This window comes from Lacerta agilis, chromosome 2 (genome assembly GCF_009819535.1).
Source record: "Lacerta agilis isolate rLacAgi1 chromosome 2, rLacAgi1.pri, whole genome shotgun sequence".
In the NCBI taxonomy this organism is placed as follows: Eukaryota; Metazoa; Chordata; class Lepidosauria; order Squamata; family Lacertidae; genus Lacerta; species Lacerta agilis.
Window position 1 is genome coordinate 98,095,017 of NC_046313.1, and position 17,218 is coordinate 98,112,234.

The 17,218-nt window shown below is 42.1% G+C and overlaps 1 protein-coding gene across 4 annotated transcripts in view; it reads right to left on the reverse strand.

Annotated features, from left to right (window-relative positions):
- The window catches only part of PTPRG (protein tyrosine phosphatase receptor type G), a 565,261-nt gene that overhangs the window by 19,236 nt on the left and 528,807 nt on the right, over positions 1-17,218 (reverse strand). For all 4 annotated transcript variants that reach the window (XM_033141322.1, XM_033141320.1, XM_033141319.1 and 1 more), the window contains 6 exons: positions 14,790-14,881; positions 5,484-5,580; positions 4,641-4,723; positions 4,273-4,407; positions 2,486-2,620; positions 917-1,080 (listed from right to left, as the gene is read on the reverse strand). In XM_033141322.1, coding sequence (XP_032997213.1) covers positions 917-1,080; positions 2,486-2,620; positions 4,273-4,407; positions 4,641-4,723; positions 5,484-5,580; positions 14,790-14,881 — 706 coding nt within the window. The remainder of the gene's footprint in view (positions 1-916; positions 1,081-2,485; positions 2,621-4,272; positions 4,408-4,640; positions 4,724-5,483; positions 5,581-14,789; positions 14,882-17,218) is intronic.

Consider the following 17,218-nt stretch of genomic DNA (forward strand, 5'->3'; position numbering starts at 1 on the left):
GTGGGGACTAAATGAGGGGGAGAATCATGTATGCCACCTTGAGCTCCTTGAAGAAAAAGGTGGGCTATAAATGCAGTAAATAAAATAATATATTAAATAAATATGTGAACATGCAAACATCTGCAAATTTAGGAAGTACATGTAGCACACACAGCTACTCTTTCCCAAAAAGGAGTCTTACATTTTGCAATCAGAACATATTAAGGAATCCCACTGATGAAAATAGGATTCATTTACAGAATTTGCCCTTTCTGACAATTAAAAAAACCTCAAAAACATCTAGCCTTTAGTGGTAATTCAAAGATTTAAAAAATTAAGCCAAAATGTAAGAATACAGCATGTTAAAACAACAATATATTTAAAAGTCTGGAAAAGTTTAAATGTCTTCATCTGATGAATTCTTTTCTGAATCTGTTGTGGGTGAAGAAAAAGTTGCAAATGTTCTTGAGCAGCTGTGGTGTGGCATAGGGCAGTTCTGGATTAAACCTATTCAGTAGAACCTGAAAGCTCTGTCCCATATAATGACAGCAAGCGATCACAGCATGAAATCCTGCAGCTAACTGCATAATCCTCTAGAATTCAATGAAAACTGCCCAGTTCTGCTATAGATTACAGAATTATCAGATCCCAGAAAGTCATTCATCTGTATAAGAGAATTTCAGCCAGCAATGTGCTGTGCTGTGCGGGACAGTGAATAAACTTGTATTGGACCAGAGAAATTTAAGTTCAAACTGTGGTTCTGCCAATGATTCAGCGAATGGTGTTGGTAAATCACAATCTCTCCCTATTGCAAAATGGATATAATTGATTGTAAAGTGCACAATACATATGGGAAATACTGTTATGCTCTACTTCAGTTGTATATTAAACCACAACATGTTGCACGCAAAATTAGACTGAACTTGCCCAGCTGTACCTGCAGTGCACAACCACTGGGCCCATCTCAGCAGTCCTGGCTGCAGAGGATCTTCTTACAAATGTCAGCACTGGCAGTGCATATTCAGGCACACCCATGTCGGGCCACTGTGTGTAGTGATACTGAATGACCGTCCTTTCATTCTGTCGTCCTTTAGGGTTCCCCTAGTGAGCCAGAATACATGAAACACATACAGGAGGAAAACATATTAGTTGGGGATTGAACTGTACCATGTTCAGGTGTGAGATAAGTAAGCTTTAACCAATGCCTATTCTTCTAATTTTTTAAAAAATATTTTTTCATTTCCCCCTTTTACAAACATTTTAACAAGAGAAACAAAATCTTTGAAAGTCTAATTTACCTTCCCCTCGACTTCCCTCCTTTCTGCGGTTATTTATTTTATATCTTTTTATTACTGCATATCTAATTCAAATATATTTACTAATTTCCCCTTAATTATCTCTTACTGCATATGCTTATAACAGTCCCACTAATGTTATGTTTTGTTTTGTTTACAGTGTATCTTCAAACAGTCAATAATTTCCCCCCCATTCTATTTTAAAAAGTCTCTCTTCTTGATTTCTTATTCTTCTGGTGAGTTTCTCCATTTCTTCTTTTGACTTGCAACAAAAATATATAAATAAAATCACGATACTTTTCTACAACAACTAAACCACTGGCAGAAAGGTTGGTTTTCCATGCCCATGTGCCCCACACCTGACATCATGTTTGGTGTAAGGTGTGAGCAGGTGGAGACACAGCTGGATTGGCTGCTTGCGCAGCTGATCCCTGCAAAAAGCAGGATTGTACTCTACATGTTTGAGCTGAAAAATAGGATTACATAGGCAAAACAACTGCTTAGCAATGACTCTCATTCTACAAGCACAGCCATTATTCAAATACCTGCCTCTGTGACCTTTCTTTGTGCACGTAGGGTAGTTGAGCACCCCCAGAATCAATTTACTAGTAGAGATATCATCCCATGCCAGAATGAAAGCTCTTCCGTTTTATGACAGGATGCCATTGTGGTACTGCGGGCTTTGGACCTTGGGGGTCTCAAATTACAGTGGGGCCCTGTGCAATGCCAAAATTTGGCACCCCCAGCCTCTTGTGGTCCATTCTGAAGCATAGTTGTGACATGCCCGAGGCTCCATATCCAGTGTAACTGAACCAGTTGTGCTCCCCTTAATCTGCCTCTGGAACATTTGAGGACCTGCTGCGACCATATGGTTACACAATATAAAGTTGCTCAACTCTGGAGTGAACTTGATTCTGTATTGTTTCAGTTGCAGAAGAAATTTTCAATGTAAAGTGTTGGTGATGTGTTGTGGGATCAGTTTCAGCTTATGCAGTCAGCTGATGTGCACAGGGTGCTGGTGGCTACATACCTGTCCATGTGTCCTCTTGTCCCCAATCCCTCCTGCCTTATTAAATCTAGGAGAGTGCATTTGACTGGCTGGGTCCAGATATTTCATCAAAGAGATATATAGCAGCTGTGTATATCACACCCAATAGCATATTCCTAGTCTCCATCCTTTTTCCAAACCACAATGCAATAACATTTCTCACCTTTTTCATTTTTGCATTCCTGACTGTGAAGCGGCGGACTGTATAGCAAGCATGTATATTTGTGCTCTTCAATGTGACAATGATATTGCCATATTCTTCACTGTTTTCTGATGGCCAGTATTGGTCACATTTTCTCTGAGAAAAGACAGAGTAGCATAGGATATTAGATTTTGAAGCATGCTAGACAACACAAGACCAGCAACATGCTAGAAAAGTCTTCCCTCCTTTCTCAGATGACTCTGGCCTGAAACCAGTATCAGCTGCAGCTTCTCAGCTGATGGGCCAGTTGAGAATGCAGGGAAGCAGTTTTCATCTGGAGTGCCCTGGCCTCAGTTACCTTTTCTGCCACACAGGGAGTGAGTGTGAAAGACAGAACAGCAGAGCCATATTCCATCAGCAGCTGGAGTGGAAAGCTGCACCTAAAAGTTGCCTCCCCTTTGAGGAATTGCAAAAGTGAGTGCTTCTCCTCATTTTCTTGGCCTTTTGTTGAACTTAGGTTGCAAGGGCACATTTGGTTTGAGGGTTCCTTAGAAATTATCATTGCCTGCAATGCCCAAGCATGGACAGGTGTGGAGGGGGGATGGTAAATTTTAGGGGTGGTGGTGGTACATTTTACTGGAGAACTACAAGGTGGGGGCAACCCAGGCTGCAATGTCATTACCAGAAGGACAACTGAGGCTACGTTGCAGCCCAGAAAGACTGTGCTCGTGCAGTTAAAAGGGAACTTGCAGTTTGAGGGAGAGATTTGTGCTTTTCCTATGTGACCTGCTCACTGAAGAACCACCAGTCTCAGAGTTCCTTCTGCAGAGGAAGGAAGGACGGAGAGTTGATGGGAAGGACAAACCACAATAGGGTTACTGATCCTAGGGCTAGAGGAAGTCAGTGCTACATGCAGTGGCAGAGGAAGGCTCCGCGCTACCCAGGGCGGCAAAAGGAAACGGCCCGGGGGCGGGGTGTCGTGATGTCACATTGTGACGTCACGATGGAGTGCCTCTGCCGCTTCTGCAGCCCCCTTTTAAGCCGCAGAGCGAAAAGGTGGCTCGTGGGGCTGCCGAGCGCGATCGGTGGCTCCCCGCCGATCGCGCACGGCAGCCCCATGAGCCGCCTTTTCACTCTGCGGCTCAAAAGGAGGCCGTGGAAGCGGCGGTCCGACGACAGAGTGTGCCTGCGCGAAATGTCGCGCAGGCGCACCCCATCGTCAGGCCGTGCGCTGCCGCTCCCAGGGTGACAGAGGGAGCGGCAGCGCGGGGGAGTGGCAGGAGGGGCTGCCGCTTGTCACCCCCACGCGCCGCCGTTCGCTCCGTTGCCCCGGGAGCAGCAGCATTGCACACATCTGCTCTGAGAATAATTTTTTTGGAATCACAGCATACATATACTGTAAGAATGGAAATCTGATGACAGAGAATTCTTCTGGTGCTCTCCCCTCCTCCAAATTTGGTTTCCTAGGCCCTCCTTTGTTCAGTGGTATGCTGCCTTCTCAGGAACCTTCTTTGACTCCTCTATCTCTAGGGCATGATCAGCTCAGCCAGTGTCAGCCTTCTGCTTCCCCAGACCTTCTGTGACCTTAGGAGAGCTCAGCCTATCACTGCTAGAAGCAAGGCTTCAAGCATCACTACCACCACATCCATCCCCTTAGTCTTACAGTATTATATAACCCCCTTCGGATTACAGCAATTTATATTGTACATGACAGTTAATGGAACCAATTGTACTCCTTAATGATTCTGAAGAAAGACCACATAATCACGGCGAGAAAAGTAGCTAGTGAAAAACTGCATTGCCCTTACTCTTCCTTTTTCCACAAGGTTTGTAATCATGATGATAATTCCAGTGTTTTGCTCCCAAATCATTCTCCAGAAATCTTCAAATGTAGACTTTAAAGGTCCTTGGGTGGCAATGTAGGCTTTCGCTTTGTTGTAACCCTTCAAAGAAAACCACAATGCAAAGCAAGATGAAGTATCTGCATGGCAGTCATATTAATAATGTATATATTGCAGTGTGAGATGCCTTTCCTGCTGAACGTTTGAGGAGTCTGGAGCTAAACTTAGTCAACAAAACAACAGCAAAAAAAAGCCTTCTACAAGTACTAATGGTTTCTATTTCTTCTGTAGGACAGTGTTTCTCAAAAGAGAGATGAGAGCAAAAAACAACTTACATCAACATAATTGGCATTAATGTAGTCACTGTGTTTCGAGTCTTTTCCCGGCAAAGGTCTTAGCTTCACTCTACTGTGATCATCTTCAGGAAAGATAACAAACAGGCACAAAACAGGAAAACGTATTAGGAGATTAAAACTATGGATTTCTTAAAAGGACAATTTCCTAACCAAAAAAAACTAATAAGCACAACTCCCATCAGCTCCAACCAGCATGGATGGCAAATGTCCAGGGCTGCTGGGAGTCCAACATCTGGAGCAAACCTTCATTGGCTCTTTCAGGGCTAAACCATTCTTTCCCTAAAGATTCTTTTTACTACTTATTAAATTTATATGCTGCCCTTCCTTTGAAGATCACAAAACTTATTCCATTCTCAACTGCACCAGTAAAATAATTTGCTGCCCAGAAAAAAAAGTGGCAGAAATGGTCAGCTAAGGGATCAAAAAGTTCTGGGTTTCTTTCTTTCCAGAGCACTTGGAAATGTGACAAACCCATTAGCAAGTCTGGGAGAGAATGGAACTAGCAAGGATTGTCAATTATGTACTTCCCTTAAGTCGCTTTTCAGAGATTAGCATACCTAGATCAGACAGTAATTTAGGCTGAAACATTCAGCTGCGAAATCTTTAGGCAGGATTGCTACTTTCTAACCAAAATCCACAAGTATCTAATGTCAGACTGTCAACATCAGAAAGCATACCTAACAGGGGCATCTTGTCCCTTAGATGAAAATGAACTTTTGTCACTCTGACTAACCTCACGCTGAGCAGACAGGCATTCTTACGCCAGTAGTATAAAGCGGACACTTTTAGTTGCTGTTGTCTCTTATGGCCTTTACTACTCACATGCTAAAATGTTGATGTATCTGTTTTTGTGCTTGTTGTCGGGGTGATTGGAATGTTCAGCGGTGATGTTCATGTCGGATGTACAACGCTGCACTTCCTGTTAAGAAAACAATTACATTGAAAAAGACAGATGAGTGCAAAACATTTTGTCTGTCTCATTTTGCAAGCAGCTCATTCAGAACACATTGAAATGGTGGGTGTAATTGATTCTCTTCGCCCATGAGAATCCTTTCAGCATAACACTGCTTAAACATATCCTAGTTCTATTAAGGATATTGCCTGGTTCCCAGTATCTGATATAAGTCCATGGTGATTACAATTCATTGTGGCGCAACCCCCTACCCACCCACCGCTTAACCATCTATCTAGAGCTCCCTTAATGGCAGCCAGAAAGAGATACCAATGTGGTCACAGGCCTTTTGCTAGCCATTTGCCCAAGGCTTAATTGTAATTAGAGCACTTTCAGAAGCAGGAAAAACATAGCCAAAATAGCAACTCTGCTCTTAAATAAAAAAAGGGGTCTGGGCAAGTTTTATGCCATAGAGCAACTCATAGTCATAACTCCCTAGGTCTGGGAGAGGAGTGAGTGCCTACCTAGGAAATACAAAGCAGTACAGTAAGCCCACAACTCATAGGGGGGTTACATTCTGGGGATCGCCCCTAGAGCCAAAAACGTAAATAGTCAAAACACATTGGGTGCAATGGCAAGTAGGATCGCAGAAGTCTTTCCCCCCAGATGTCCGTCCACTTTTTGACCCTTTTTAATTTTTGTAAAAAATTGTTTGACAAGCACGTAAAGCTGAATGCACAAGTTAAATGCACATAAGCTGCTGAATGACTGTATTGAAGAAGTACTTTCAGTTTAGAACAGACTGAATTTACAGTGTTTCACAGGGGCCCAATGTGAACAAGGGTCCCAATGTGTCATTAGAGTTATTCAACAAAACAGACAACAAAGGGGGTAAAGTGAATAATGCAAAATAATCAAAATCAGCACACCGGCACAACTGAACCACCTAAATTGTGACAACTCAAATATATACAGCCATAGCAGGCGTTGTAACCTTCCAACGGTTTGACTTCACCTCCAAAGGCATACTCCTCCATTGTCTCTAGACAGACAGATGCCAACACACACACACACACACACACACACACGTGTGTTAGTTTCATTTCCTCCCTTAAGATTTGAGTGATTTCTTGTTTATCACATTCCACATTAAAGTCAGTGTTTACTTTGTAGGCTTTGTCTGTCTTCAATGTTTTTTTTGTAACTTTAAATAGTAATTAAAATATGTTAACAAGTTGATATTAAATAATATCAAATAATATAAAAAGTGTTAAGTTGGACAACACAGTGATTATACTGTCCTACATTCCTCTTAGTCAGAAATGTCAATTGTGCCATTTATTTTAAGTGTCCTAATTGCATTTTAAAGATCTTTTTACAATAATGTAACATTGTTGCTTCTTTCCAGGGCATTTTCTCAATGTATTTAGCTGAATTTTATCCAAAAGCTACTTCTGCAGGGTGCCGTCAGTGCCATCCGTTTCCCTCGTACTCCCAAGGGTTACAAGATGCCACACTGTTTCATACCCCAGGCTTCATGTGTTAATACAGGAGCATCCTAATAAGGGAAGTCATTAGTACAGCACAGCTGCTGCAATGATGGAGTACGAGCTAAGTGACAGAGAAAATTATCACAAGAAATGTTAGTGAAACTGCAGATGTAGCCAGAGTGCAGGATTAATACCAAACTGTCATAAAGAAGTGACAAACCAATTCATTGCCCTCCTTCCTATCCAGCCCCCAAACATTTACATTTTTTGGGAAATCCAAAATATCACAAGTCCAAATATAATTAGAGGCATTTAGACTCATAAAGGAGTGGCATTTTTTATGGTAAGCAAATCCCCATTGTTGTCCAGAAGAAACAAAGAACAAACAAAGAAGCTGAACGGGGTATCAAGTCTAATCCTTACATGGAATAATTGACACAAATGTCACATGATTATATATTCTAGAACAGTGTTTTCACACCAGTAGTTCAGCAGAGAAAGGATTCAGTGATTCAATCCAAAGGATATTTCTAATTATCAACCATTAATCACTGTGTTGTTTCACTACCCTCCCCCGCTCGCCCGCCTCCCTCCCGCGCTGGCCGCCCCTCGGGGGATGATGGACGTGGCGCTGGAGCAGCGTGGGGCTTTGCGCGCCCTTCCCAGCGCTCCAGCTGGGGCGCCGGAGGGTGGCCGGCTTGCAGCGCCACGCCCCCATCCCCCGCTCGCCCACCCCCCCTCCCGAGGGGCGGCCAGCGCGGGAGGGAGGTGGGCGGAGAGGCGGCCCACCGGGGGCGCCGAGGGATCGTCGCGCCAGGGCGCACGATCCCTTTGAGACGGCCCTGATAAGGAGAGAATCCTTATGGTGCTTGGTTAGCAACTACAGCTCAGACCCTAAGGAACCAGGTACCCCTTTTATATCTGTCCTGACACAAGCATTTTAAGATCAGATGAAGCAGAAACATGCCATGTTTATTTAACCTTTTCCAAATTTAAATAATTGGAATAAATACGACAGAAATCACAGTCATGTGGATTTTGCATTTTGGATTTGTGACTCAAAAAGGTTTTTATATATTTTTAAAATTGAAGCTGCACTCCAGGTGGTTTTAAATGTTAGCTGCGCTCTAGCTTAGATAAAAACAGGAGTAGTTAACCTGTGACCTCCAGATGATGCTGAACTTCCATCATCCCTGGGCACTGGCCACACTGGCCTGAGCTGATAGAAGTCAACAGTTCAGCAACATTTGGAGGACCACAGACTTAGCCACCCCTGGTTTAAAGCCAGTATCTAAGGAGATTTCATTTAGATATCTATTTAGTAATATTTATATACCGTTTGATCAGCAAAAATGTCTAAGTAGTTTACAAGAAATGTAAAACAAATATATGTGCTGCAATTACTTTACTAATTCTTAAAAAAATATAGAAATATTCCCATCACCCCAAATTTCTAACAGTTCAAATGCAGGACCACTGGAGTATAAGACACCAAAGCAACAATGGATTGTCTATTTTAGGATTCTGAAGGAAAAGCTTTCTGGCTCGATCATTCTTTTCCCTTATTCAATTTTTTTTGTCTCACTGGTTCATATGACATTCTCAGTGTTTAACTTCCCAGAACGCTAATTTTGTTTAAAGATGAATGGTTACGGTTCTTATTATTTTGTCCACTGGAATGTATTGTCGGCAACTCTGGAATCCAACACACTTGGTTTTAATCAACCTTTAGTCACAGTTAAAACTCTTCTGTGTCATTATGGCTAATTTAGCTTTTAATTATATTGTCCGTGCTACCACTGATTGGGATTTAATACATCCAGGTTTAATGACTCATTCATTTTCAGTGTCCCTCTGAAACAAGTTGCTGATTAGTTTTATAAACTTCAAATATTCTTTCACTAAATTTATGTGTAAAATCCAATTGCTACACGTCTGATAATCCAACATAATGAGCTAGAAATTGCTCCGGAATGGCTGATTGCATAGACATTCTGATATAACTTCAGACAAGTGAACAAGTTACGACCCTGAGAGCAACATCATAATATGGTTTCCCAGTCAATTGAAAAGAACTCTGAGACAAAAAAATTAAAAAAAATCAAGCAGTAAAATCTATACTTGTAAGAACATGCAAATGTTTCCCTCTCCAATTTGTAGCTACGCAACAAGGTTCTGTTTGTTTCCTTGTGCACTGAACTGTAGAAAGGCTATTTGGAAATTTCAGAAACCACTCAATAAATAAATGCAAAGTGCAAGAGTCTCTTCTACAGGCCTCTGTGGCCCAGCAAGACCTAATTCAAACTAAAGCCAAGCTTGTAAAGCTGCAACAAGTTTAATGGCAAAGCAAAGAAAGGGCTGGGGCTAAACTAGGGTGGATTAGCAAAAGTACTGTAATCACGCCCAGCCCAGGTGAGAGCTAGCTTCTCATAGGGCTTTATTTTCTGTCTGATACTTAGGGACAATTGTAGCTCTGTACAGGTGTTACAAATCCTGGGAACTAAAAACGTGAGAGGTGTGTGAGAGTGCCCTCCTCCATCACTGTTTTTCTTGCCTTCCAACGGTGTGGAGGGTGCCTGACTGCAGCAGGGTGTTTTCTTGTATCTATGGAGGCTTCTTGAATGTTTTGGGAAATTGGGGTTTCCAAATGCCCAGGAAGCACCCATGAATACAAAAATCTCCCTGCTGTAGACAGTTGCCTTTCCTAAGTTGGTAGTCAATGAAAACTATGCTGGAGGGAGGGCAAAACTTGCACACTTGCTCTTTCTGCTACACCCCCCCCCCCACATCCTATGCTCCTTTCCAGAATTTGTAAAGCCTCCATGGTGTCTGTAGAAAATAAGACAACAATGACTCTACAATGGAAGTAGCAAGTGAGTGCAGTTGGAATAATGTTACAGCTAAGCAAGTTGGGTTTGGGAGAGTGTGAATGATGAAGATGGGTAAGGGTATTTAATGACATCCACACCTTGTTGGCCCAGACTAAATTCTGTTCTATCCAGCCTATGTTTTCAGTAGCATACAATCCAGATGTCCTTGTGAAACACACAGAGGGATAGATGGAGACAGTCCCCATCCCTTTGTACTCAACACCTCATAATTAGAGGTACACATCTTGTTTGTTTATAGACTCCATTTTAACAATAGCAGTTAAAAGTCTTCCATAAACCCATTTTTAAAATGAAGTTGTTTAATTTCTCAGCTTTATCATATTCTTCCCTCACTACAATGTGGAGGAGAGACTAATGCTAACTTACAGGGCTGTTGCAAGGATTGCTGAGAGAATGTATGTGAAGGATTTTTAATGGTCTGGAGCAGGGGTAGGGCACCTAGTGCCCTCCAAAGGTTGCTGTATTGCCACTGTCTCATCCTTGACCTTTGGCTGGGCTGGCTGGGGCTGATGGGAGTTGAAGTTCAACAACATCGAGAGTGCTAGAGGTTTCCAACTCTTTTCTGAAGCACTATGGGCATGCTTATGAGCAGTATTATCTTTTAGCCACCACTCTTTGGGGATAATCTGTAAGGATTTGGTATTATTTTTAAAAAAGAATTAGCGAGCCATAAAACTATTGCTCCTGTGGAAGCTATCAAATGCAGAATTCTTCCACCAGATTTTGTGGACTTATGGCTGGTTTCTTGGCATTTTGGGGGGAAGGATATTGAAGTTTTTTGAATGTATGTGGGGGGATAGCTGCATTGCTTGTTTTTGGGTCAAATTCCAAGTTGGGGGCTGGATCACAACCCTTGTGCTTCCACAGGCAACAGGCAAGACTAGGGAGATTATATTCACCACTGCTAATCTTTCTAGCAGCAGAGATGCCCAACCCATTAATGAATTGAGGCAAACAAAACTGTATGGGTTCCAAAATCCAATACATATTATGCTATTATAAACATTCCGTGCCAGCACTTTGGGGATTTCCTTGCTTAATCCTCTTTCATGAGACGTGCAGGACAGAACTAAGAACAACCTCCTCCTCCCAATATTCAAGTAAAAGCCTGCCTAAAGCTCCCAAAGGGGAAGATGGGGAGAGGGATCTACATTCGGAGGGTTAAAGAGTCTTCTTACATTTAAACTCCCTAATGGCATGAATACCCAAATCCTCTACTAGGTTGCCAAAATGCAGGCAGAAAAATATTGGAGCTCAGTAATACATGAAACAAATAACAGATAACTTCTAAGTTAAAGAGCAGAAGAAGCAGTAGAGCCCCAAATAAAGACAAACATTCTACCACTACTCTGTTAAATTTTAAGCTTTTGAGAGTAAATCTAGGACACAGAACATTCTATCATGCTTTATGAGGAAGAAGGAGACGTCTGCCAAATGATCCCAAGAGGAGACACAAGTCTGCATGATTGTAGAGCCATCCATGCCATGTTTTCCCCCTTCCAATTTCTTCCCTTTTTCCTATTTCAGTCCTGTACACCAACCCCTTAATTTTAGTTTAAGGGGGTTTCCATATAGGCAATATACAAAGCACAGATCTACCATAGCCTAGTTCCAGCACTCCGTGCCTAAATCAATGTCCCAGAGATGTCATCAGACTTGATGAAGATATGTGAATAGGGGTAGACAGAAAGGCTATCAGTGGTTCTTGTCATATGATTTCCAAGGCAATTATTATGGGAGGATAAGAATTCCATCTAAGGGGCGAAACACCTAGGCGCATCATGATGGACTTTAACAATCAGGCAAGGCGTCTTAAGGTTATTTCTCAAAGAGAGTTTGAATGAGAATAGCTCAGTGCTAATCATGCATTACCAAGCCTCATATATTGCTGACAGAACAACTGTATTAACTGGATTGAAGTAAGGTATCCCTTGTCATGTCCCAAACTGTCCTAGCAGGGCCAGCCCAGAATTGGGCAGGACTTCAGAAAAAGGTATCTGTTGCTGGTCCTACTTCTCATGGGGTCAAAGAGAAGTCAGATATGAGTAACCATTCCAAGACCACCATCCTGGAAGGTACTTCACTTAATAAGGTGGCAGGTTTGGAGGAAACAATGCAACCTGACTGATATACTCCCCTCCCCAAGAATAGCTCCAACAAGATCACACCCACGAAGAAAGATGGCAGCATGTCCGAGCAGAAACCTAGGACTGGAGGTGCAGTGCTTATCTGGCAGGATGAAGTCAACTATCCCTGAGAGCTACCCATGAAGTAGGATCCAGATTCCTCACAGGAACAATATCAGGGTCTGATACCAGGCCAGGAAAGGGTGGGAGAGAAACACCAGCTATATATCTGAAGGTATCTGAAAAAGTGTGCATGCACACGAAAGCTCATACCAAAAACAACCTTATTTGGTCTCTAAGGTGCTACTGGAAGGATTTTTTATTATTATTTTTTTTGTTTTGACCATGGCAGACCAACATGGCTACCTACCTGTAACCAGCTATAAAGCTACTCATCTGGGGCTACCCAGCACTGAAGTAACACCTAACCTTCCTGTGTTCTACATTACTCCTTAATGGACAGACTCCCTACTACCTTGGGCAACCTGATCTCTGACCTTTTATACATGTCCCCTTGACAACTTGAATATCAAACAAAGGGAAAATTCACAGCTGATTTTCAAGTGTGACTGTTTCAAGAGGGGTTACCTTGGTGAGAAGCAATTAGGAATGTGGCAAAGGTATAGAAATCAGATGGTGTCCCATGTCTGTCATGGGGAAGCCTAAAAATAGTGTCCTATGTGAAGGATAGCCAGCAATTCCCAGCAGCCCTAGCCAGTACGGCCAATGATCAGGCATGATGGGAGTTGTAGCACAACAACATATAGAGAGCACCACATTGGCTTATGCAAATCCCTTATGGGTTCATTCCACATATACTTTGTGGGAGTGAAGAGATTTTGGCTTTGAAATTACAGTTTAAAAATTATTATACTTCCTTTTAAAAGAGATACCCAACTTCATAAATCGAAACTAATAGGCAAAACAATATTTACTGGGTAAGTAAGAGGCAACAAGGGCATTCTGAAGCATTCTGAAAGGCTATTTCAGGAATATATCCCTCTGCTGCACAATGCAGACAGAAGCTGCCTCGTTTTTTTGTTAATGGCAGCGTTTTCAGAGACAGATGAAGCAAAGCCTACTTTAAGTCAGTGCAAGTTTACAGATGTGTAGCTGATTATTTTGAATAATTAAATGGTGTCAAAACCAGCTGTGATGAATAGCACTGGGGTCTCAATTCATAAATAATTGAGGAGACGGCATTGCATTTGATCATTCCCATCAAATTCTGCTCTCCCGAGGATAAATGTTTGTCCTGAATACCATCAACATTGTTAAATGCCTCAATATCCCTGTTCAGTCATCCAGCCAACAGTCAATTTAACTAAATCACTTTTAACACCTCGCACAGCCGCTGTCCTCATGAATACGAAATGCTTATGATTGGCACAATAGGGTTCCCCCCCCCCTTTATTTTGGTTTGGTTTTTGAATTATCAGACAGTGTGCCTCATTGCAAAGGCTATTACCAAAGGGCAGCAATAAGAGGCTTGAAAAGGCCATGCTGAAGAAAACGGCTGCAGCCTTAGCTTTGTTACACTGAGGGAAAGGGTGTTCAGCATCAAAGCAGCCATTTTGTGCCAATATCTTATTAGTAAATACAGCTGCCTTTTATGACTCAGTCATGACATTTTTAATACTTGGTTGCTAAAGCATGTCATGGCCCCCAAACCATATTTCTCTCCTCTCAGCCTGGCGAGATGGCACAACAGCTGCACACTATTTTTGGCTGAGAGGGCTGGGAGAGCCCTCCTTTCTGACAGGACTTTGAAAGCCCCACTGTGATCACGCTGAAAGGAATGCGGGGAAGCAGAACGGTTAATACTGGCTTTTGGAATAGCTATTTTAACTTATTAGAGCCTGAGTCTGCCACCATCATTAAGCATGAAACTGTGTTTGTGTAAGCCACATGGGTCTGTAAACCCACAGAGTGCCCGCGACTGTGACTTGGTTGCGCACACAGCTGCACAGCTATCAGCATTCCTGTATTTAAACGTCTTCTTCCACTGCCATTATTTCTGTTTCAGTCCCTAATACTGAGCTCTCCATTTTACTGTTATCACAGTTTTTATATTTATAAGATTTCCTACCCAGCCTTCACGATAAGGTCCCAGGACAGGTTACAACAATATAATAATAAAAAGGGGGGAATTTATTTACAATCACAAAACATGTTACCCCTTACAATCACTTCGATATGCGGAATTTGCACTTCTACAGGTGCCATGCATTTATTTATTTTTTTGCATGGAGTCATTCCTTTAGTGTGGCGGCATGTTTCTGAACCATCTTCAAAGCCCTGTTGTGCAAATGGAAGTCCTAGCACAGGGCTGACAGGGCCCATTAGGTGAATCCCACCCAAACGAGTCTGTGGGCATTGCAGTCACAGTCTCTTTCCTCCTTGCTTGTCTACTACGAGGCTAGCAGTTACAAGGTTCAAGAAACCCCACCGAACTTGGTGCAGCCTCCATCCCACATCCAACCGTTCATTACAGGCTTCAGGCTGCCTTGCCTTCCATTCTTCCTCCGTCCCAATCAGCAGATGCTCACAGGCATTAGGATTTCTGCAACCCTTCTCGTTATAGTAAAAATATCCCTACCTCTCGTGCAGTCCCTTCTATTCAGAGGATCACTTGAGTGCAGTTGGACCTTCGCTCTTCCAAGGCTGCTTGAGACATTTAAATTAAACACACAGAGGAACTTCCAGTGCTTATGGCTGTAAACACGTACCTCAAAGTCTTCTGAGAATCCATGCTGGTTGTTGGCATACAGTTCACTGATATGCTTAATGAACTGTTTGACAGGAATAGCGTCCATGTCATCTGAAAAATGAAAAAGATACTCAGCTCTACAATCAATATTTTCTAACAATAACAATTGTCCTATAAAGTTAGGCAATAACATCTCTACCTAGATGCTAACGGTGTGCGAAAATGGTTTCACGTGCCTTTGCAGCTGATACTGGCCCCAGATGTTGGTGCAAACTTAATGCTCAATTTCTGTATTATCACTTTTATCCAGCACTAAGTGACCACCATGTTGCTGCTGTTCAGTCAAGTTTTCATTTACTTGATCCTACTGACCAGAAATGGTTGCTTTATTTCCATTTTATAAATAAGGAACACCCATGAATGCACGGGAAACAAAGTGACCCTGGGTAGGTTGCTGATGGACAGACTACAGGCAACTCCCCATTTATGCGCATTCAATGCATGTGCGACTGCATGCGTGCATCGCCACAAACCTGGAAGTGGCCCCCAAAGGGGCAAAAACGGCCCGAAAAGAGCATATAAACAGCAATAATGGCATGAAAACAGCACCTAGCAACCCCAGGAGCCTTTGCACTGACTTTGAGGCTTGTGAAAAGTTGGAATTTGAGAAAGGAAGTTTGGAAAAAGTGATTGTGGTGGTGGTTGGTGGATTTTTGGTTTTTTACAGGGTTTCCAAAGGGTTAGATACAGGGTTTTTGCAGGCTTTTTCAATAGTGTTCCCTCTACAGTGGTACCTTGGTTTATGAACTTAATCCATTCTGGAAGTTCGTTCTTAAACCGAAACCGTTCTTAAACTGAGGCGCGCTTTCCCTAATGAGGCCTCCCGCCGCTGGTCCCCTTCCACCATTTGGATTCCATTCTTAGGCCAAGGTAAAGTTCTCAAACTGGGAAACTATTTCCGGTTTTGCGGAGTTTGTAAACCAAATCGTTCTTAAACCGGACTGTTCTTAAACCGAGGTACCACTGTATAAGCAATTTTACTTAAACATGCAGTGCCTTGGAACGTAACCTCCACATAAATGGGGAGTTGAGCTGAATTGAGCTCCAGGAATATATTTGTAGTGAATGCGTTTAACTGCAGAATAGCCGAGAAATCGCAGCATATCTATTACCTTTGCTGTGTGCCTGATCACAGATAATGCAAATTATGAGTAGGGCAAATTACCTTGCTTTGGCTGTATGTCATATGTATTTTTACACACACATTTATGTATGTATTTGGTCTAGCTTAACACTTTGCAATATGAAAATATACTGACAAACAATAAAGAGGACTCTGAATTCTAAACTATTATTGTTATCAGTTCTACTACCTCTCAACTTCTGCTACTGTGATACATGGAACAGCCAAAAAGGTTTGCCCATGGAAACATTTTGGTTGACTGTGTTCTGTGGTTGTATTAAGGCTAAGTCAACAATTTATAGATTGGTATGATCCATGCAAAATGTACATTTATGCTTACTTTTGCCTAGTCTGCACTTCATGGTAACTTCTTGCATTTTCTCTAGATATGCTAATAGAATACCGTTGCAAAATCCGGGGAATTTTTGAGGTCAAACCTGACAGTAAGTCCCTCCCTCTAGTATAGTGTTTATTACAATATCATAGTAATATGAGTACAGTCGTATCTTGGCTGCCTAACAGCTTGGGAGTCGAACATTTCGGCTCCCGAATGATTGAAAACCAGAAGTGAGTGTTCTGGTTTTCGAACGTTCTTTTGGAAGCTGAGCATCCAACGGGGCTTCCAATTGGCTGTAGGAGCTTCCTGCAGCCAATTAGAAGCCGTGCTTTGGAAGTCGAACGTTTCGGAAGCTGAACGGACTTCCGGAATGGATTCTGTTCAACTTCTGAGGTACGACTGTATGCTTAGCAAAAGAATTAACTCTCATCCACAGGTAGGTTGTAATAATATATTTTCCAATGCAAGTAATGTCTCTGAAAGTGAATGAATTCCTATGCTACTTTCATGAGAAGTTAATTTCTGACACAGTGAATAATTCCCCCCCCCCGAAAAAAAATTCCTGAGATCAGTTACAGTATTGAGTCCTAATCTACAGTCAAAACCAGTAACCTGTCCCTTTCCATGTACCCTTGTTTAAGCATATCTAACTCTAAATTACAGTTTTGCAATGTATCTAATTAATTATATAAACTATATATGTTAAAACAAAGAGGATGACTGGCTCTCGCAGTATGCCATTTTTGTTCTGTCTGTTTAGACTACAGAGTTGTGACCCTTCCTTTGGGGAATAAGCACATACTGTAATAATCTTTTGCACTTGATGTAGAGCATGCAGGAATACCAAGAAAAACTTGCTTAACCGAAGGCTTGAAAACTATTGAAATGGGAATAAATCCAACTTTGAAGAGTCCAGCAGCTATCTTTA